This window comes from Octopus bimaculoides, chromosome 18, assembly GCF_046866305.1.
Source record: "Octopus bimaculoides isolate indiv1 chromosome 18, ASM4686630v1, whole genome shotgun sequence".
Lineage (NCBI taxonomy): Eukaryota > Metazoa > Mollusca > Cephalopoda > Octopoda > Octopodidae > Octopus > Octopus bimaculoides.
This window is the reverse complement of record NC_142945.1, coordinates 19,648,096-19,665,129: the sequence shown is the minus strand read 5'-3', so window position 1 is coordinate 19,665,129 and position 17,034 is coordinate 19,648,096. Positions and strand designations below refer to the sequence as shown.

Here is a 17,034-nt window from a genome sequence, read left to right as displayed (position 1 = left end):
TGATTTACTGACAATACACACACACACATGCACATGTAAGAGAAGTCACTAGTAGTTACTTTTGAAGTCCAATGTCAGTTTACCTGGAAAGAAACAATGCAATTATTAATAAGAAACATTGAAATTAATACATGTAGTATTTCACAGCTGTAGCATCACTCGTTCATAGTCAGCCTGTGAACTTTTCAGCCCACCCACATATCTTTCAGAGAATGCTAAAAGTCAATAATTTTGTATGTTATTATGTAATGTCTCTCTCTGACTCATTTGATAATTTTAAAGTTTCAATGAATCTGTATTTCATCAATGTCCAGGGTTTCTTAAACCAATTCCAAGCAGCTAAAGAAAAAATTTCTGAAGCTGGAGAGAAAATGGCTGAATATTCCAAAGAAACTGTGGCCAGCTTACAAGAAACTGCCAGTCGAATTGGTCTATGCATCAAAATGAAAGCACCTCTTATTCTTGTTCCGCAACACTCAAAGTCTCCCAACATCTTATTGGTCGATCTCGGTAACTTGGACATCAGCAATAGTTTCCATTCAGCTGAGGCCAAATCAGCAGATGGCAAACCCGCTGTTATTGACAAAATGAGTATTCAACTCACTTCTCTGAAGGTGTCAAGGTTTGTATTTCTTTCTCAACATATATATATTTGTATGTGTATGTGTGTGTGTGTGTGTAAATATATGTATGCATTTCATTTTCAACATTGGTTTATGTGAAATTAAATTTCATGGTTATTTCAATATGATGTAAATATCTTACAAAGGATAGAAGTGGTATTTTCTGCAAGTCACATTGCCTCAATAAACTTGACATATCTCAACAGAAAATAGTTTCAAACATGACTTTCCTCAACAAAAAATAGATTGGTGTTGGTGTATAAAACTGCTTTCTAGAATTAAGGATAATGAAATCTTGAGTGGAAATATTTGTTCTCCTCGGTAAAAGGGTTAGTCTTATACCAATATTTGTAAGGTGGCAAATTGATGGAACTATTTGAGCGTTTGATAGAATGTTTTGCAGTATTTGTTCTGACTCTCTGCATTCTTAGTTCAAATCCTACCAAAGTCAAGTTTGCCTTTCATCCTTTTGAAATTAATAAAAAAATAATTACCAATCAAGGGCAGTGGATTGGCAGAATTTTCAGAGAGTCTAGTGAGATACCTTGCAGTATCTATTCCAGCTCCTTGCTTTCTGACAGTAACAGCTGGGATGATATGGTGCCAAGCTGTGTTGGCTCAAGTTTGCAACCTTTTATTTTGGATAAGCATCCATAAAACGCAGAGGGGAAACTTGCAAGCATGGGGCATCTACCAGTCTGTCAGAAGAAATTTTGTCCAGGTCTGCACATGCATATGCCAATGTATGATCAACATTGACCAATGGAGAGCCTAATTCAGTATTTGTAACAAATAAATTGATGGGTTGTGTAATAAGCCTGCAGTTTAGTAAAGGAAGTCATGTTTGATACATAACTGACTTCAAATTTTATTGGTAGCAAATGTTACCTCTAATTTTTGGTTGTTATGCACAAGAATTTTGTTGAACGATATTTTCCTTGTGACTACTGTATATACACACTGAATGTATAACAACTCTAATTCCTAAGTGCTACTAGTTAGTGTTTGAAAGGGCATCCAACCATAACCTTCCCATCTTTTTATATCTCGGGGCTATATCATTCAATGTGTCTTTCCTTTTGTTAAGGTGAGGTTTGGCTTCTTGTTTCCAACAGTTTGATAGACAGCGTCATGATTCTTTTATTCATTTGAAATTGTTTTGTCATCTATAATGATATATTTACTTTTATTTTTTCAGAGCTATGTTGAATGAAGAAAAGAAAATATGCACAGAATATCTTTTATTAGAGCCTGCTACATTAAGTATAAATGTTAACAGGAACCTGTCTGCTGGCTGGTACCATGGGGAACCAGATATGAGTATTGATGGCAAACAATATGCTTTAGCTGTAAGTACATTTCAAAACGTCTTTGCTATCTTTTTTTCCTTTTCTTTAATGATCAACTGAAACTGTTGGTCACTGCCACTTTTGGCATTAAAGTAGAACTTTGCCCTATAAGACTTAACTGCAATATTAAAAGGAAGACCTAAGGCAACAAGGTGGCAGAATCTTTAGCACGCCAGGCAAAATGCTTAGCAGCATTTCATCTGTCTTTACGTTCCGAGTTCAAATTCTGTTGAGGTCAGCTTTACCTTTTGTCCTTTCTGGATTGATAAAGTACCAGGTGCCAAACTTTGAAATCAGTATTAAAGGAATGCCTAGAGGAGAATGAACAGATATCATTGCCTGGAATGTGATACAAACATATCCAAAGATCCAGTCTTCATTGATGCAATAGTGTTACTTATATTCTTTTCTACTCTAAGCACAAGGCCTGAAATTTTGGGGGAGGGAGCCATTCAATTAGATCAACCCCAGTATGCAACTGGTATTTAATTTATTGACCCCGAAAGGATGAAAGGCAAAGTTGACCTTGGCGGAATTTGAACTCAGAACTAAGCATTTCGCCCAGCATGCTAACATTTCTGCCAGCTCGCCACCTTAATAGTATTACTTATATTGTATTGCCAGTATTGCCTAGAGGGAGGGAGGGAGTAACAAGTTAAGAAATGAAGGTTGTGGTGAATGTACTTCCATAACTACAGCAAAACCTCACTTGATGTCTTTAGCAGGGTCCATTTTCTTGTAACTATTTAATTACATCTCCAGTCTAATGATAATTTCCTCTCTTTCTCTCGACTCCTTTTCTCCTCTGAATAATAAAAAAATTTAATTAAATAAACCCATTCACCACTCACAATTGTTTTTAATGAATTTTTGGGACAAGGCAATATATGCACATAGTGTTTATTTCTCTAATTATTCATTTTTTTTTTATCTCTATTATTTCAGCTTTGCGTTAGCCAGTATGACTATGCTGTAATTATGGCAATATTAAATGAAAACTTTTCAGAAGAGCAGCCAGTTGCTTCAGCTGATCCTTCAAAAGACTTGTCTTCATTGAAGAGTGGTAAATATATTCTGCTATTAATGGTTTGTTGTTTGTATTTAATCAGTTATTCAGAGGAAAAGGAGCAGTACTCATAGCCTTTTGATAGGTCCTTGGAGAATGATACAGTCAGTGTTCATTTGGGACATCTGTGGTAGGAAAGGAATTCCATAATATAGAAGTTCTAAGAAAGATTGGGGGAATGTGTAGTGAGGAGAAGGTCTGGGGAGATAAGAAACAATGAGGGTGAATGGAAGATGAAAGGTATGTGGAGGCTTATACAGGGATAGATAGTTCAGGAGATCAGAAGTTGTAGAGATACAAGCAGAGAGAAGAAACAAATCATCTGAGTTACTACTTGTATGTAAAATGTCATTGAACAGTATAAAGTGGATTTAATCTAGATACTATTTTTTTTTTATTGTGTGTAATTCATCAGTAAAGAACCATCTAACTTTGTCAGGGAGTGGAAATGATTCACAACTAAATGATCCCATTTGCAACTCTAAACAGAGACTTTGAGCTTCAGTTTAAGCTCAGTGATACCCAATGCTTGTAACTAGTGATGGAAGCAACCTAAATGTTTAAAATAAAGCAAAAATGGATAGTCATATTTTTATATTTATTTTCAGACAAGTGTTTAGCTGTATTTCTTTAAACAAATTTCCCTACTTTAGATTAACAGGCTTTCATGAAAAGTTTTCTTTGTTAGGCAGGCATATTCTTGAGAGAAACATGTCTCTTTCATCTATGTAATACTGCCTTGTGGGCTTTGGTGATTCAAGAAACGACAATTTTAGTTTTTATCTTTATATGAAATGAATAATTTTGTATCATTCCATCTTAGAGTGGGTAGTACTTGTAGTTCTTGCACAGTGTGAGATTGGAGTCAGTTTTGTGGGTTGATTCTCATTTGATATTCTGTTGGAACTGTCAATAGTCTGTGATTTGAAGTTTAAATGAAAAATCTAAACAAGGATGAAAAGTAAAGAGTTTATCTTGGATCTTCTTAAGCAGACATTGTAGAGATAACAGGAGTAAAACACAGATGAAAGAAGAAAGTAATGAATTTAATGGGGATATATGGTTAGGAAGCTAAAACGTACAAATATTTTGATAGCTCATATGTGTCAGTTACTATTGATTTATATCAACAACAAACCCATACATGACTTTATTGTTGAATATACATTAAGAAACATCTCCTTAAATAACTCATTTGAACACCTAAGTTTGTACATTTGGTTTGGAAAAAATATATAAATTCAGACACTTGTGAACTGCATCAAACACTGTTTATGACAGAACATTTGAATTTGCAAGATTCTTTATGTGAAATTGTGTGTTGAAACAGACATTGTTATTTTGGGGAATGGTCATATTTTGTCAATTGAATACACACTATATATGTTTGGTCTTCACTTCAGCTTTATTATTAATATTTTAACTTCTTTGTCAAAGTTCTTTTGTCACACATTTTGTGACCTCTTCAACGACTGCTTATCCCATGTGTTTGTGTTCTGCTTATTCCATTTGTCTTTCTCAGAGAAAGACAAAATGAAACAAACTGAACAAGATGAGACAAGTAGAATAAAGAGTCAGTGAAGAGGTCACAGGATGTGTGACAAAAGAGCTTTGATAAAGAAACTAAAATAATAATAATAAAGCTGAAGTGTAGACCAAACATATATACTGTGTGTTTAATTGACAAAATATGACCATCTCCAGGTATAACAATATTTGAATATTATAATTATTTATTTGTCTAGATAAATAGATAGAAGATCTTTCAAAGTTGGAATCATTGAAACAGTACAGAAATGGATTAACCAAATAAAATAAATTGGAAAAGGATTTAGATAAAATGCTACAAACCTTATTTAATAATCATTAAAAGAGTGACACTGATTAAGAAAAGTTAACTTTAAAGGCAAGATCTAACCCTTACTGTATTGTCTTTATCTTCAAAAAGAAAAAAAAAATTGGTTCAGCTGATATTATTCAAGCTACCTCCTTTATTTACTATTTTTAGACTTTATGCACAATCACATAGAACATTTATCTTCTAATTGCAAGAATTATCTCAGTTTTCAATTCAATATATATCAAACTATTGCATGTGGCACATGTGAGAAATAGTTTACATGTGTGTGTCATTTGCAGAGCAGCAATAGATTTGGACGTTTCAATTTAATTTCAGACTTTTCCATAAAATTTCCTTTAAACTTTTCAACCATTTTATATATTCTAGGGTATAGATACCACTTTCTATATTCTAGGGTAGGATACTAGATGAATTGTAGTGCACCTGAGCACTGTATATAATGAGTTCATTATTTTTTTATTTTATAAAGCAGAATAATGTGCACTTATATTTGTGTTCTCTTCTTTTTTCTTTTATGTTGCTCTATACATTCTTATCATTCTATTTTAGCTGAATCCAGAACTACACCTAAGGCTACTGCTTCAAAGGCACATGTTGAACCAGAAACTAAAGTGCATACCGGGGAAATTTATACCTCTATGAAGTTCAAGTTTACACTAAACAGCTTATCAGCAACACTTTACATGGGAAAAGATGAAGTGGTATGCTACAGTTTTACATTTTTGGTAGTGGTAAATAGAGAAAAGAAACTTTCTGTATATCGTATATGATACATGGAACATATTTCTCTGGCATCATGCATCATATATGATACACATTACCAATTTATCTTCAACCCTGAGAGTAACTTCATATCTGTGAGAGGAAAGCTTTATATTACTCAGAACATATGAAACAAGGTTTAACTAAAAGTTTGAATACCAGCATGGACATTTAGGACAAACTTATGAAAATGCTTTTGACAGGCAAATGGTTAAACTTTATATCTTAAACATTTTTATTAATCTTTGCAAGATTTCCATCTTTAGTCATTCTTGAAATTATTGAAGCCAACAAAGAAACTGCCATACAGTTGTTTGACCTGCTACAAACATTGATGGCCTTTTCATAACTTAATAGTTCTGGTAATCTCCAATGTCTTGGATAGTATATAACTGAACCAAATCAAGAACTGCATGCAACAGTTGTACATCATTAATGATAATTTATCAAATAATAGTAAAAATTGTTTCAAATTTTGGCACAAAACCAACAACTGGAGGGGTTGAGTAGTCAGTTACATGGCTGGTACTTTTTTTATCTTCCCCAAGAAGTTGAAAGGCAAAGTTAACCTCAGTAGTATTTGAACTAAGAACCTACAGAGCCAGAAAAAATACTGCTAAGCATTTTATCCAATGTGTTAACAGTTCTGCCAGTCCACTGCCTTAATACAAAATAATAATCTATAACATTAGCATAAGGCCAGCAGTTTTGTGGAAGGAACACAGTTGCTTATGATAATCCCTGTACTTGATTGTCAATTACTTTTATTGACACCTGGAAGACACCAAATAAGTAAAGTTTAATGGCCAGTTGGGCACCCTGTTGGTTATGACAATGAGTGTTCCTGTTGATTCAATCAATGGAATGACCTGCTCATGAAAGCAGTGTGCAAATGGCTGAGCACTCCATAGACATGTCTACTATTAATCTAGTTCTCAGGGAGATTCAGCCTGATACACCAAAATATAACATGGCTGTCCCATTGGACTACAGGTACAACTCATTTTTGCCAGCTGAGTGGATTGGAGCAACATGAAATGAAGTGTCTTATTCAGGAACACAATGCACCACCAGGAATTGAACTTGTGATTTTGCGATTGTGAGCCAAATGCACTAACCACTAAACCACGTGCCTTTACTTCATGTTTAATAATAATAATAGTGGTTTCAAGTTTTGGCACAAGGCCTGCAGTTTGGGGGGGGGGATAAGTTAATTACATCAAACCCAGTACTCACCTGGTACTTATTTTATCAACCCCAAATGGACGAAAGGCACAGTCAACCCCAGCGGAGTTTCAACTCAGAATGTAAAGACATAAGAAATGTTGCTAAGCATTTCATCCATCATGCTAACGATTCTGCCAGCTTGCTGCCTTAGTAATAATAATAAGGGCTTCAAATTTTGCCACAAGGGCAGCAATTTTGGGGGGAGGAGCTGAGTCATTTATATCGACCCCAGTGTTCTACTGGTACTTATTCTATCAACTCCAAAGGGGTGAAAGGCAAAGTCAACCTCAGAATGCAGCGGCAGGCAAAATACCACTAAGCATTTCGTCCAGTGTGCTAACAATTCTGCCAGCTCACTGCCTTGCTTAATAATTGTTTGTTTTGTTGGCACTCCGTCGCTTACAACGTCGAGGGTTCCAGTCGATCCGATCAACGGAACAGCCTGCTCGTGAAATTAACGTGCAAGTGGCTGAGCACTCCACAGACATGTGTACCCTTAATGTAGTTCTCGGAGAGATTCAGCGTGACACAATGTGACAAGGCTGACCCTTTGAATTACAGGCACAACAGAAACAGGAAGTAAGAGTGAGAGAAAGTTGTGGTGAAAGAGTACAGCAGGGTTTGCCACCATCCCCTGCCGGAGCCTTGTGGAGCTTTATGTGTTTTCGCTCAATAAACACTCACAATGCCCGGTCTGGGAATCAAAACCGTGATCCTATGACCGCGAGTCCGCTGCCCTAACCACTGGGCCATTGCGCCTCCGCATAATAATAATAATAATGATGATAATAATAATAACTTAACCACATGACAATAATAATTTATCTTTGTATCCAAAAAATCTCTTTGTAACTGCATTTGTAACATTGATATATGTACAATATTAAAACAACAACCATATTAGAAGTCAATAAAAGAGCCTCAAAGGGGTTTATTCAACCTGCTAGAAGTAGCAGCTAAATCTCCTTTTTAAATTCCCTTTAAATAAAAGGAAAATTGTCTTGTCTCTCTTCATTTAAAAATTTATAAATTCTTAAACTGATTATCTAGTATAATCTTTCCATTTATGTTCTTTGATTTCTTTTTTACCACTCCATTTTTCAGTCAAGCGAAGCTGGAATAGTGATGAAACGAGACAGCAAGAAGTGTCTGGGACATTTTGAGTTACAGGTGTTTGACATAGACTTTAATATGCAGTCAGATGGCTCGATGAAAGCAAATATTATTTTGAATAACACCATTTTAGATGACAGTCGTCCTGTAAAAGAATATGCAATAAGAAGGTATGTAGATATAAAGAGCATTGAACATGATTGAAGTAGTAGAGTGATTAATTAGATGTTTAGCAGCATGTAGTTGTCATTGTTATAACTGAAGCCCCTCTAGGATTAAGTTCAGTATTTATATCTCTGATAATATATGAAAACAAAAGTTGTGTATGTTTTAAGATGGTCGCTGAGAAAGCTACATGTAGATGAAGGTAAATAAAATTTGAGAGTCACTGAAGCTATGTTTAAAGACAATGTCAATCAAATAAGAGTCAGCAAGGAATTTAGCATACAAGCAAGTGTTCATCAGGGCTCAATTCTTAGCTTCCTATTTATTATAATCCTCCAAACCATAACAGATGAGTTTAAGACCTGCTATCCATGCACTATTTTAAAAATATTAACGTAAATATGTGTTTAAATTTACTTTTATAAACATTCATACACAAACGTTAAATGTACAAACCAACGAATAGCATTATAATTACAGAAGTAACATGCATATGAGTACGAATATATGTGGGTTATTGCACATATACATGTATATACACAAACATATACATGCACATCAATATTCACAGATGATTTGTCTCCACCAAAGGCCTCCAACTCTTTTTGGACCTTAAAGATGAAGGATTCAGCCTTGCTCAAGAAGCTACAATTTCCAAATTGCAGCAAGAGTCATGAACACAACTTTCCTTTTTCTTTTTTGTGCTAGATTGGTATCTGCTATGTTGATACTGTTAATAAGTTTGAAAGAGAAATGAGAAAAGCAAAAATTACCTTAGTTCATCATTTATTTATACCCTGCTAAAGTTTGTTCACAAACGCTCTGTGCACTTTCATCTTATATTTAAAAGGAAATTATAACAATTTTATATTTTCACATATATCATAATATTTTGAGAAGCTGATCTATTAAGATCAAGTTACTGTTTACACAATGTTATAAAAATCTTGTCGGAAGCTATGTTCTTAAGCAATGCATTTTTTTTTTTTTATATGTATTTAGAGCATTAATATTTTTGATTTTCCTTATTTCTTCTGTTTTCTCTAATAAGTAACCTAATTGTTTGTCTAAGAAAGCTTTAATTAGGCATTGTTTTGATTGATCGTAACAGAATGATTCAAAGATACTCTGCAAGTCCAGTATCAACACCAGCACAAAATATGATTGAAGTGCAGTTTCAGCAAAATTCCAAAGCAGACAAAGATGGTGAGTATGGTATATTAGTATGCATATATATCGAATCATTAAGAATGAAATGTCCAATTTTCTTATGCACCAAGTTTGACAGTCATTAACTCTAATGTTTTATCCTGACAATTCTGTTTTACGACATTGAAGAGTTACATCATCACTTTTTGAAATGCAATTCATGGTGTCTGATTATATTGTGAGTTTTCTCTTGTAAATCAATTTTTGTGAACCCATGGATAGATCAAAAATTTGTGTTGTTTATGAATATGAATTCCATCATGGAACCAATGCATCCCAGACAGCTCGAAACATCAATGAGGTGTTTGGTGAAGATGTGGCAAATGAGCACACTGTATGTCGATGGCTTGAGAAGTTCTGGTCTGGTGACTTTACTCTTGACAAATTAGCCCCATGGTAGACTTGAGACTAAGGTGGATAATGATAAACTGGAAGTTGTAGTGGAAGTAGATACATCTCAAACTACACATGAGTTAGCTGCAAGGTTTGGTGTTTTGATTCCAACTGTATTGGACCATCTGAAACAAATTGGCAAGGTAAAGAAGCTGGACAAGTGTACCACACAAACTGAACACATCGTCTTGAAACTTGCTATTCTTTGTTGTTGTGGCATAAAAGCGAACCATTTTTGCATTGTATTGTTATGTGATGACAAATGGATTCTTTTCAAAAATAGCGAGCATTCTGCATGGTGGTTGGACAGAGACAAAGTGCCTAAACACAATCCAAAAAAGAATATTCATCAAAAAAACTGATGGTGTTTGTTTGGTGGTCCAGTGCTGGTGTCATCCACTACAGCTTCATGAGACCTGGCAGATGTATACACCAACAAATTGGATGAAATGATGAGTGAACTTGCAATTAAACAGCTGAGATTGGTCAATAGTGACAGGCCAATTCTCTTGCAAATCAATGCTCGACCACATGTTGTTCAAAGAGCGCTACTGAAGTTACAGGAACTGAACTTGGAAGTACTCTGTCATATACCATATTCACCAGACCTTGCACCCGCTGACTATCACGTTTTCCAGGCATTAAACAACTTTTTGCAAGGTAAAAACTTCAAATCTGAAGAAGATACAAAAACAGCCCTTCCTGATTTCATCACCTCTTGCTCTCCAGAATTCTTTACTGCCAGCTACCGATAAAATGGCAAAAGTGTGTTGATAATTTAGGTTCATACTTTGATTAACTGCATTGCTTTTAATTGAGATAAAGTGAAATAAACTTTAAGTTAAAAATCAGACATTTCATTCTTAATGACCTGATATAAGAATATATGTATTTGTATTCTTTTTTTTTTTTCTCTCTCTCTTTGTTGGCCTGAAGTTTTCTGAAGTTTTGTTCTGAAAATAATCTAGGCAAAAGAATCGTAATATTTAAGTAAAGGTGAACAGCTCAAACCCAAAAGTGAAAATATTCTTCCCATTGAACAAATGTATCTATAGTATATATTTAATTAACTAAACAATTTGGAGCAAAAACCCTATCCAGGATCCCAGATATGCCATCCTTCAGATTTATCTAGAATCATACTGTGTTTCACAATTCATTGTATGTCTTTCTGAGATGTAGTATAGCAAACAAGATATTCTATGTGAGGTTTAGGTAATGGTAGATATAAAAATAAGCAAAATGGACTTCTTCAGTACAGTTGCTCAATTCTGGAGAAGAAAATTTGAGTCTTGATAGGAAGTTGAGTTTTGGGCTAGTTTGATATATGTTTTGTTGGAGGCTGATTGTCTTAAAAATTGAATATTATTTTTTCATATTAGGAAATACATAATCCAACTATAATAGGAAATATTCAAATTTAGAAATCATATATTAATGAGTTAAATATTAAATATTCTCATTTAATCAGTGACAAAATCTCAGTTTCCTTATGCATTTTTGACTCAGAAAATTTAGAATTAAATTGATTTATCTAGTATAGCAGTACATATTGATTTAAAAACATTCAAACTTGAGTCTTCAGCCTGCTTTGCCTTTGATAATTAGACCAAACTCCAACAAAATGTTTTGGCATAGTTGTTTTGGTGCCACTTATTTGGTATCACTGATTTGATGCTGACTTATTTGGCATTAGATGTTTTGTTCTTCCCATTCTGTCCTTCCCTCACTCTTTTTCTCTGAGCTTAATTCTCTTTATTTATGCCAATTGTGTTCAGTTAATGAATTGTATCTCCCCTCCTCTCTCTCTTTTTATTTGTATGTATATATTTTCTCTGTGTGTGTGTGTGTGTGTGTGTGTGTGTGTGTGTGTATGTGTGTGTGTATTTGCTTCCAGTGCCAAAAAGTACTATCACCAAAATCTGTTCAATGTCCAGTAAGCTGTGCCACATTGCCAGCATCCAGACATCCACACCAGTCATCTCATTCCACCCCAAGTAGTCACTGACTTACTAGAGTTAGTTAAGGATAGGGTAGGCCTAAGAGTATTAGAATATTTCTTTGTTGTAGTTAGCTGCTTGTAATACTTCCATTAGAGAACGTATAGAACTTATGTGTGAATTATTTTTGGTTCTAATTCAGATTTCCATAAACAATATAGGTGCAGATGTGGCTGTGTTGTTAAGAAGCTTGCTTCCCAGTCATGTTGTCTTGGGTTCAGTCCCACTGCATGGCACCTTAGGTAAATGTCTTCTACTATAGCTTTGGGCCAACCAAAGCCTTGTGAGTAAATTTGACTGATAGAAACTGAAAGAAGCCTCTTGTGCACATGCACGTGTGTGTGTGTGTGTGTGCTTTTGTCTTGTAAATGAGCACCATTGTCATGCAAGTGTGGTTGTTCATTTCCAGTCTTCTGTAGAAAACATATCTGGCCATGGAAAATATTACCTAGCTTGGAAGCCAGTGAGGGTTGGCAACAAGAAGGGCATCAGGCCATTGAAAATTTACCTCAACAAATTCTGTCTGATCCATGCAATCATGGAAAAATGGATGTTAAGCAATGCTGATGATGAATTAAATTTTCACTTTCTTCAATAGAACTAATTTGATGATATCATACGAAATTGTTTTTCAGTAAGCCATCAAGTAAGTGTTTGTTTTTCATTGTTTCTTTCAGTTAAAAAAATTGACATCGATTCATACATTGTTCTTTAATCCTTCATATTTTCCTCTCTGTTTTCAGTCAACGTCAAAGTGTGCAACTTGCACATATGCGTTTGTTTAGACTTTCTGATGACTTTAGGAAACTTCTTCACTCAAGGAGCAACAAAAACAGCAACTGCTTCTGAATCCAAACGTTCAGTACAAGATTCAAAAACTTCAAGGAGTAAGTTTGATATTTTTTTTGTTTTCTTTTCTTTTTTAGGATTAGAAAAAAAATCTTTATCTTCAAAATCGTCAGTTTCTCATTAAAACTAAACTATTAATTGCTGTATCAAATATCCTGCATAAGATTTTATGTGTATTTAAACATGAAATTCTTTAACCCTTTAGTATTTAAACCAGCCATACCCAGCCCAAATATTCTATCATGGGGGTTCTCAACCATTTTTTAGCTATGGACCCCTTTGATTACTATTTTATTCTGGTGGACCCCCTCAGCCATTCGATGTTTAAAAACTAGTTTAATAGAAACTTCTTTCAAAATTCTTATTTTGTTTTTCACTCATTCACTTGTGTAGGTTGAACTATGTAAAATGTTAAAAAAAGAAACCCAGCTGTTTCTTGCAATTCACACCAATACATACATTTAACGCAAAATCTTTCATGGGCCTTTAGAATATTATTGTGGATGCCCAATTTACTATTTTGTTGCATAGACCCCCAAAATTCTTATATGGACTCCGATTGAGAACCACTGTTCTATCTGCTTTTTGATCAAACTGGCTAGATCCAGCTTCTCACAACTGGTTGACAATGTGTTTCTAAAAATAAACAATCACATCATCGAAATCTCAAAGCTATGAGATAATGCATGATGTCTTTAAAAAAATCTGAATAGATAAGCATTACATTTGACAGGATAATCTGAATGCTAAAGGGTTAAATAGCAAATATTCTTTTTGTTCTTATAGTTCTTACTTATTTTTTAATAACCATCCTAACATGAACTACTACTTTCTCATCAAAGCTTCAGTAATTAATTCAAAAAGATTAACAACCTTCTTTATCTGAGTCTATCATGTCATCAGAGTAAGACTGTGGAAACAAAATCAAATAATTAAACAAATTTCAACAAAAACAAATAATCAAAATAGAAGAAATAGTAAGCAGAGGTTTGGCTGGGTGGTTAAGAAGTTTGCTTCACAACTTCTTGGTTTCATGTTCAATCCCACTATACAGCCACTTGGGCAACTTTTATCTACTTTATCCCCAGCTAACCAATGCCTGATGAGTGAATTTAGTACATGGAATCTATGCAGAAGCCTCATTGAGTGTGCATCCAAGTCTGTATTAGTCTCACTCTACTTGATAACTCATGTAGATTTGTTTACATCCCTGTAAATTAGTGTTTCAGCTAAAAGGGGTTTGATAGAATAAGTACCAGGCGTAAAATTGGTACCAGTGTTGATTTGATTGAATGAAACCCTTCAGGGCAATCCCCAGTATGGCCATATTCCAAAAACTGAAAATAAGAATAAGAATAAAGGAATATAAATGATTAACTTTATTTTACAGAAAATAAAGTACAAATAATCTCAAGATGTTAATACTAATCTTCTCTCACTTTTTTTTTTTAATTATCTCTTTTATTCCTTTATTTATGTTGAAATACACTACCTTTATTTCAACTAATTTTGAAATTAATGAAGAATTTAGCAAAATAACTTTGTCATTAAACTGGTGTTTGAAGCATAAATTAGCATAAAATTTATGGAAGGTTTTATTTTAGATCCCTTTAAAAGAGGATGTTTGTATCATAGGATCAGTTGTTGTTTCAGGTAGAATAGTATCGAAAGGGTTAATTAGTCAGAAGATAAGGAAGACCTGTCACTGTTACCACTGTAATATTAATGCAATAATGCTGACTTTTTTATAATAATGGTTAACATTTTTTTCTGTCTCAAAACAACTTCCAATTTTAGCTACAGTGTCTGCAGCTCCTGCAGCTCCTGAAAGACCCACATCAAATATGAACATTAATGTTTCAATATCACATCCTGAAATTGTTCTCATAGAAGATCAATGCAACTCTGAAACTAATGCATTGGTGCTCCATGTAAGTCAACATCTGTCTTACTAATCAATTGTATCATACTTTAGTTATTTGCTGTCCTTTTATTTTTCTTGTAGTCTTCATGGTTGCTTTTTGTTTTATATTTCAGTCAAATATTGATTTTAAAATGGTGTCCACTCCTGATACCGCTACAATGTCAGCTAATGTCTGTGGCCTTCAGATTGTATCATCAACCTTCAAGAAGAGAGATAATGGCATTCAGGTGAAGTATTATACTTTAAAATACAAAGTAATTCCCTATAGAAGTTTGGGCTGGTGAGGTACAACTGAAGACTTTATTGTCAACTAGTGATCCAAAGAAAAATGGAATATGATAATCTTTATGGAGCCAAATAAAACTTTGTCAGTTGTAACAACATATGGTTAAATGATGACAATTATGTTTATAGTGTAGAAAATGTGAAATAGACAGAACTAGTACAGATGTGTATTTGATACACACTCTAAATATATGCACTATTTTGAATTGGAAGGATTTGTTACCTGGCTGTAAGAGACTTTTAACCAAATTTTTCTAGTTAACCCTTTAGCATTCAGATTACTCAAATGTAATGTTTATTTATTTACATTGCTTTGAATTAATCATGCACTCTCTCATAAATTTGAGATTTTGATGATGTGACTGTTTATGTTTAAGATAACATTATAGAGTAGATGTGAGAGGCAGGATCTGACCAGTTTAAAATGTGAAAAAGGTAGAATATTTTGGCCAGATATGGCCAGTTTAAATACTAAAGGGTTAATAAAGCAATTGTCAGTTCTCAGTCACTAAAGGCAGAATTGTGACTAAAATGGTAGAATGTCAGACTACATAGCTTGTGATATTAAATGATTTCCTTTTATTGCACAATGTGTGATCAAGCTGAGCCAATAATTTACCAAGGTCAGTTGTCAGGTGTTAGTTGAACAGTCCACTTCCCCAGCTGTTACTTAAAATAGTAAAATGCACTTCCTTGTGGTACTATTTGCAGTTAGAATTTAATCATGTACACTAAAATCGCAATGAACTGTTAGTCCCATTAAGATTTAAATGTATTTCATAATTGGATTTGGATTAACATTTTGACTGAATGCCTTAAATCCTCTTGGCATCATAAGCGGTAACTTTCATTTCATTTCATATTATGTCATTTTATTAAATTGAATTTCAATTACTATTATATGAAAATTTGCATCTTTACTAATCAGTATCTCTAACTGTGGAGGCGCAATGGCCCAGGGTTAGGGCAGCAGACTTGCGGTCATAGGATCGCGGTTTCGATTCCCAGACTGGGCGTTGTGAGTGTTTATTGAGCGAAAAACACCTAAAGTTCCACAAGGCTCTGGCAAGGGATGGTGGCGAACCCTGCTGTACTCTTTCACCACAACTTTCTCTCACTCTACTTCCTGTTTCTGTTGTGCCTGTAACTCAAAGGGCCAGCCTTGTCACACTGTGTCACGCTGAATATCCCCGAGAACTACGTTAAGGGTACACGTGTCTGTGGAGTGCTCAGCCACTTGCACGTTAATTTCACGAGCAGGCTATTCCGTTGATCGGATCAACTGGAACCCTCGACGTCGTAAGCGACGGAGTGCCAACACAATCTCTAACAATGTTAATATCCATAGCCTACAAGAGTCTTTGTGGTCTCTAGACTGATAAAAGTAACAATCAAGTCTACCTCAAATCACTCCCTATCAGCTTAAAAAAGAAAATAGTGGAAGGGTACACAAGAGAGTGTGGTGCAAGAAACAATGTCTGAAAAAAAAAATGATGGGATGATCAGTTGGTACCAATTCTACTTAGTCAGAGCTGACTATCAGTGAAAGTATGTGGCTTAGAGGTTTGGATATTCAGCTCAAGATTGTAAGGTCATGATTTCAATTCCTGGTGGCACATTATGTCCTTTAGTAAGACACTTTATTTCACATTGCTCCAGTCGACTCAGCTGACAAAAATGAGCTGTACCTGTAATTCAAAAGGCCAGCATTGTCACACTCTGTATCACACTGAATTCCCAAGAACTACGTTAAGGGTACACGTGTCTGTGGAGTGCTCAGTCACTTGCATGTTAATTTCATGAGCTGGCTGTTCCATCGATCGGATCAACTGGAGCACTTGTCTCTTAACTGATGGAGTGCTAGTTATCAGCTAAACAAGTAGTTCCTTATTTTTATTTTAGCAATGGCTACTTTCTTATTTTGTTTCTTCTGTTGGAATCAAAAAATCTTAACAGCTTTCATTTTTTTTTTTTATTTTAGATTCTTAACACCTGTGAAATTAACTTTCATAGCAGTGCTCCATTTAACGAAGGCCAGCATATACAACTTCAAACAACTAATCTTGTTTTCAGTATATCTCCTGCAACTATACGGACAATGACTGCTATTGCTTCTGGTCTTTCTGCACAACCTGTGAGTATTTCATTAAATTTTTTTTCTTTTTTAGTCAAAGAAGTCAACCTAGTACTTATTCTAACGGTCTTTTT

The 17,034-nt window shown here is 34.5% G+C and overlaps 1 protein-coding gene across 6 annotated transcripts in view; it reads left to right on the top strand.

Annotated features, from left to right (window-relative positions):
- LOC106874512 (intermembrane lipid transfer protein VPS13A) overlaps nt 1-17,034 on the top strand; it is a 265,132-nt gene that overhangs the window by 165,599 nt on the left and 82,499 nt on the right. For all 6 annotated transcript variants that reach the window (XM_089365902.1, XM_089365901.1, XM_089365898.1 and 3 more), the window contains exons 33-42: nt 315-622; nt 1,822-1,972; nt 2,918-3,035; nt 5,449-5,600; nt 7,993-8,171; nt 9,278-9,372; nt 12,512-12,655; nt 14,415-14,548; nt 14,655-14,768; nt 16,808-16,960. In XM_089365902.1, coding sequence (XP_089222028.1) covers nt 315-622; nt 1,822-1,972; nt 2,918-3,035; nt 5,449-5,600; nt 7,993-8,171; nt 9,278-9,372; nt 12,512-12,655; nt 14,415-14,548; nt 14,655-14,768; nt 16,808-16,960 — 1,548 coding nt within the window. The remainder of the gene's footprint in view (nt 1-314; nt 623-1,821; nt 1,973-2,917; nt 3,036-5,448; nt 5,601-7,992; nt 8,172-9,277; nt 9,373-12,511; nt 12,656-14,414; nt 14,549-14,654; nt 14,769-16,807; nt 16,961-17,034) is intronic.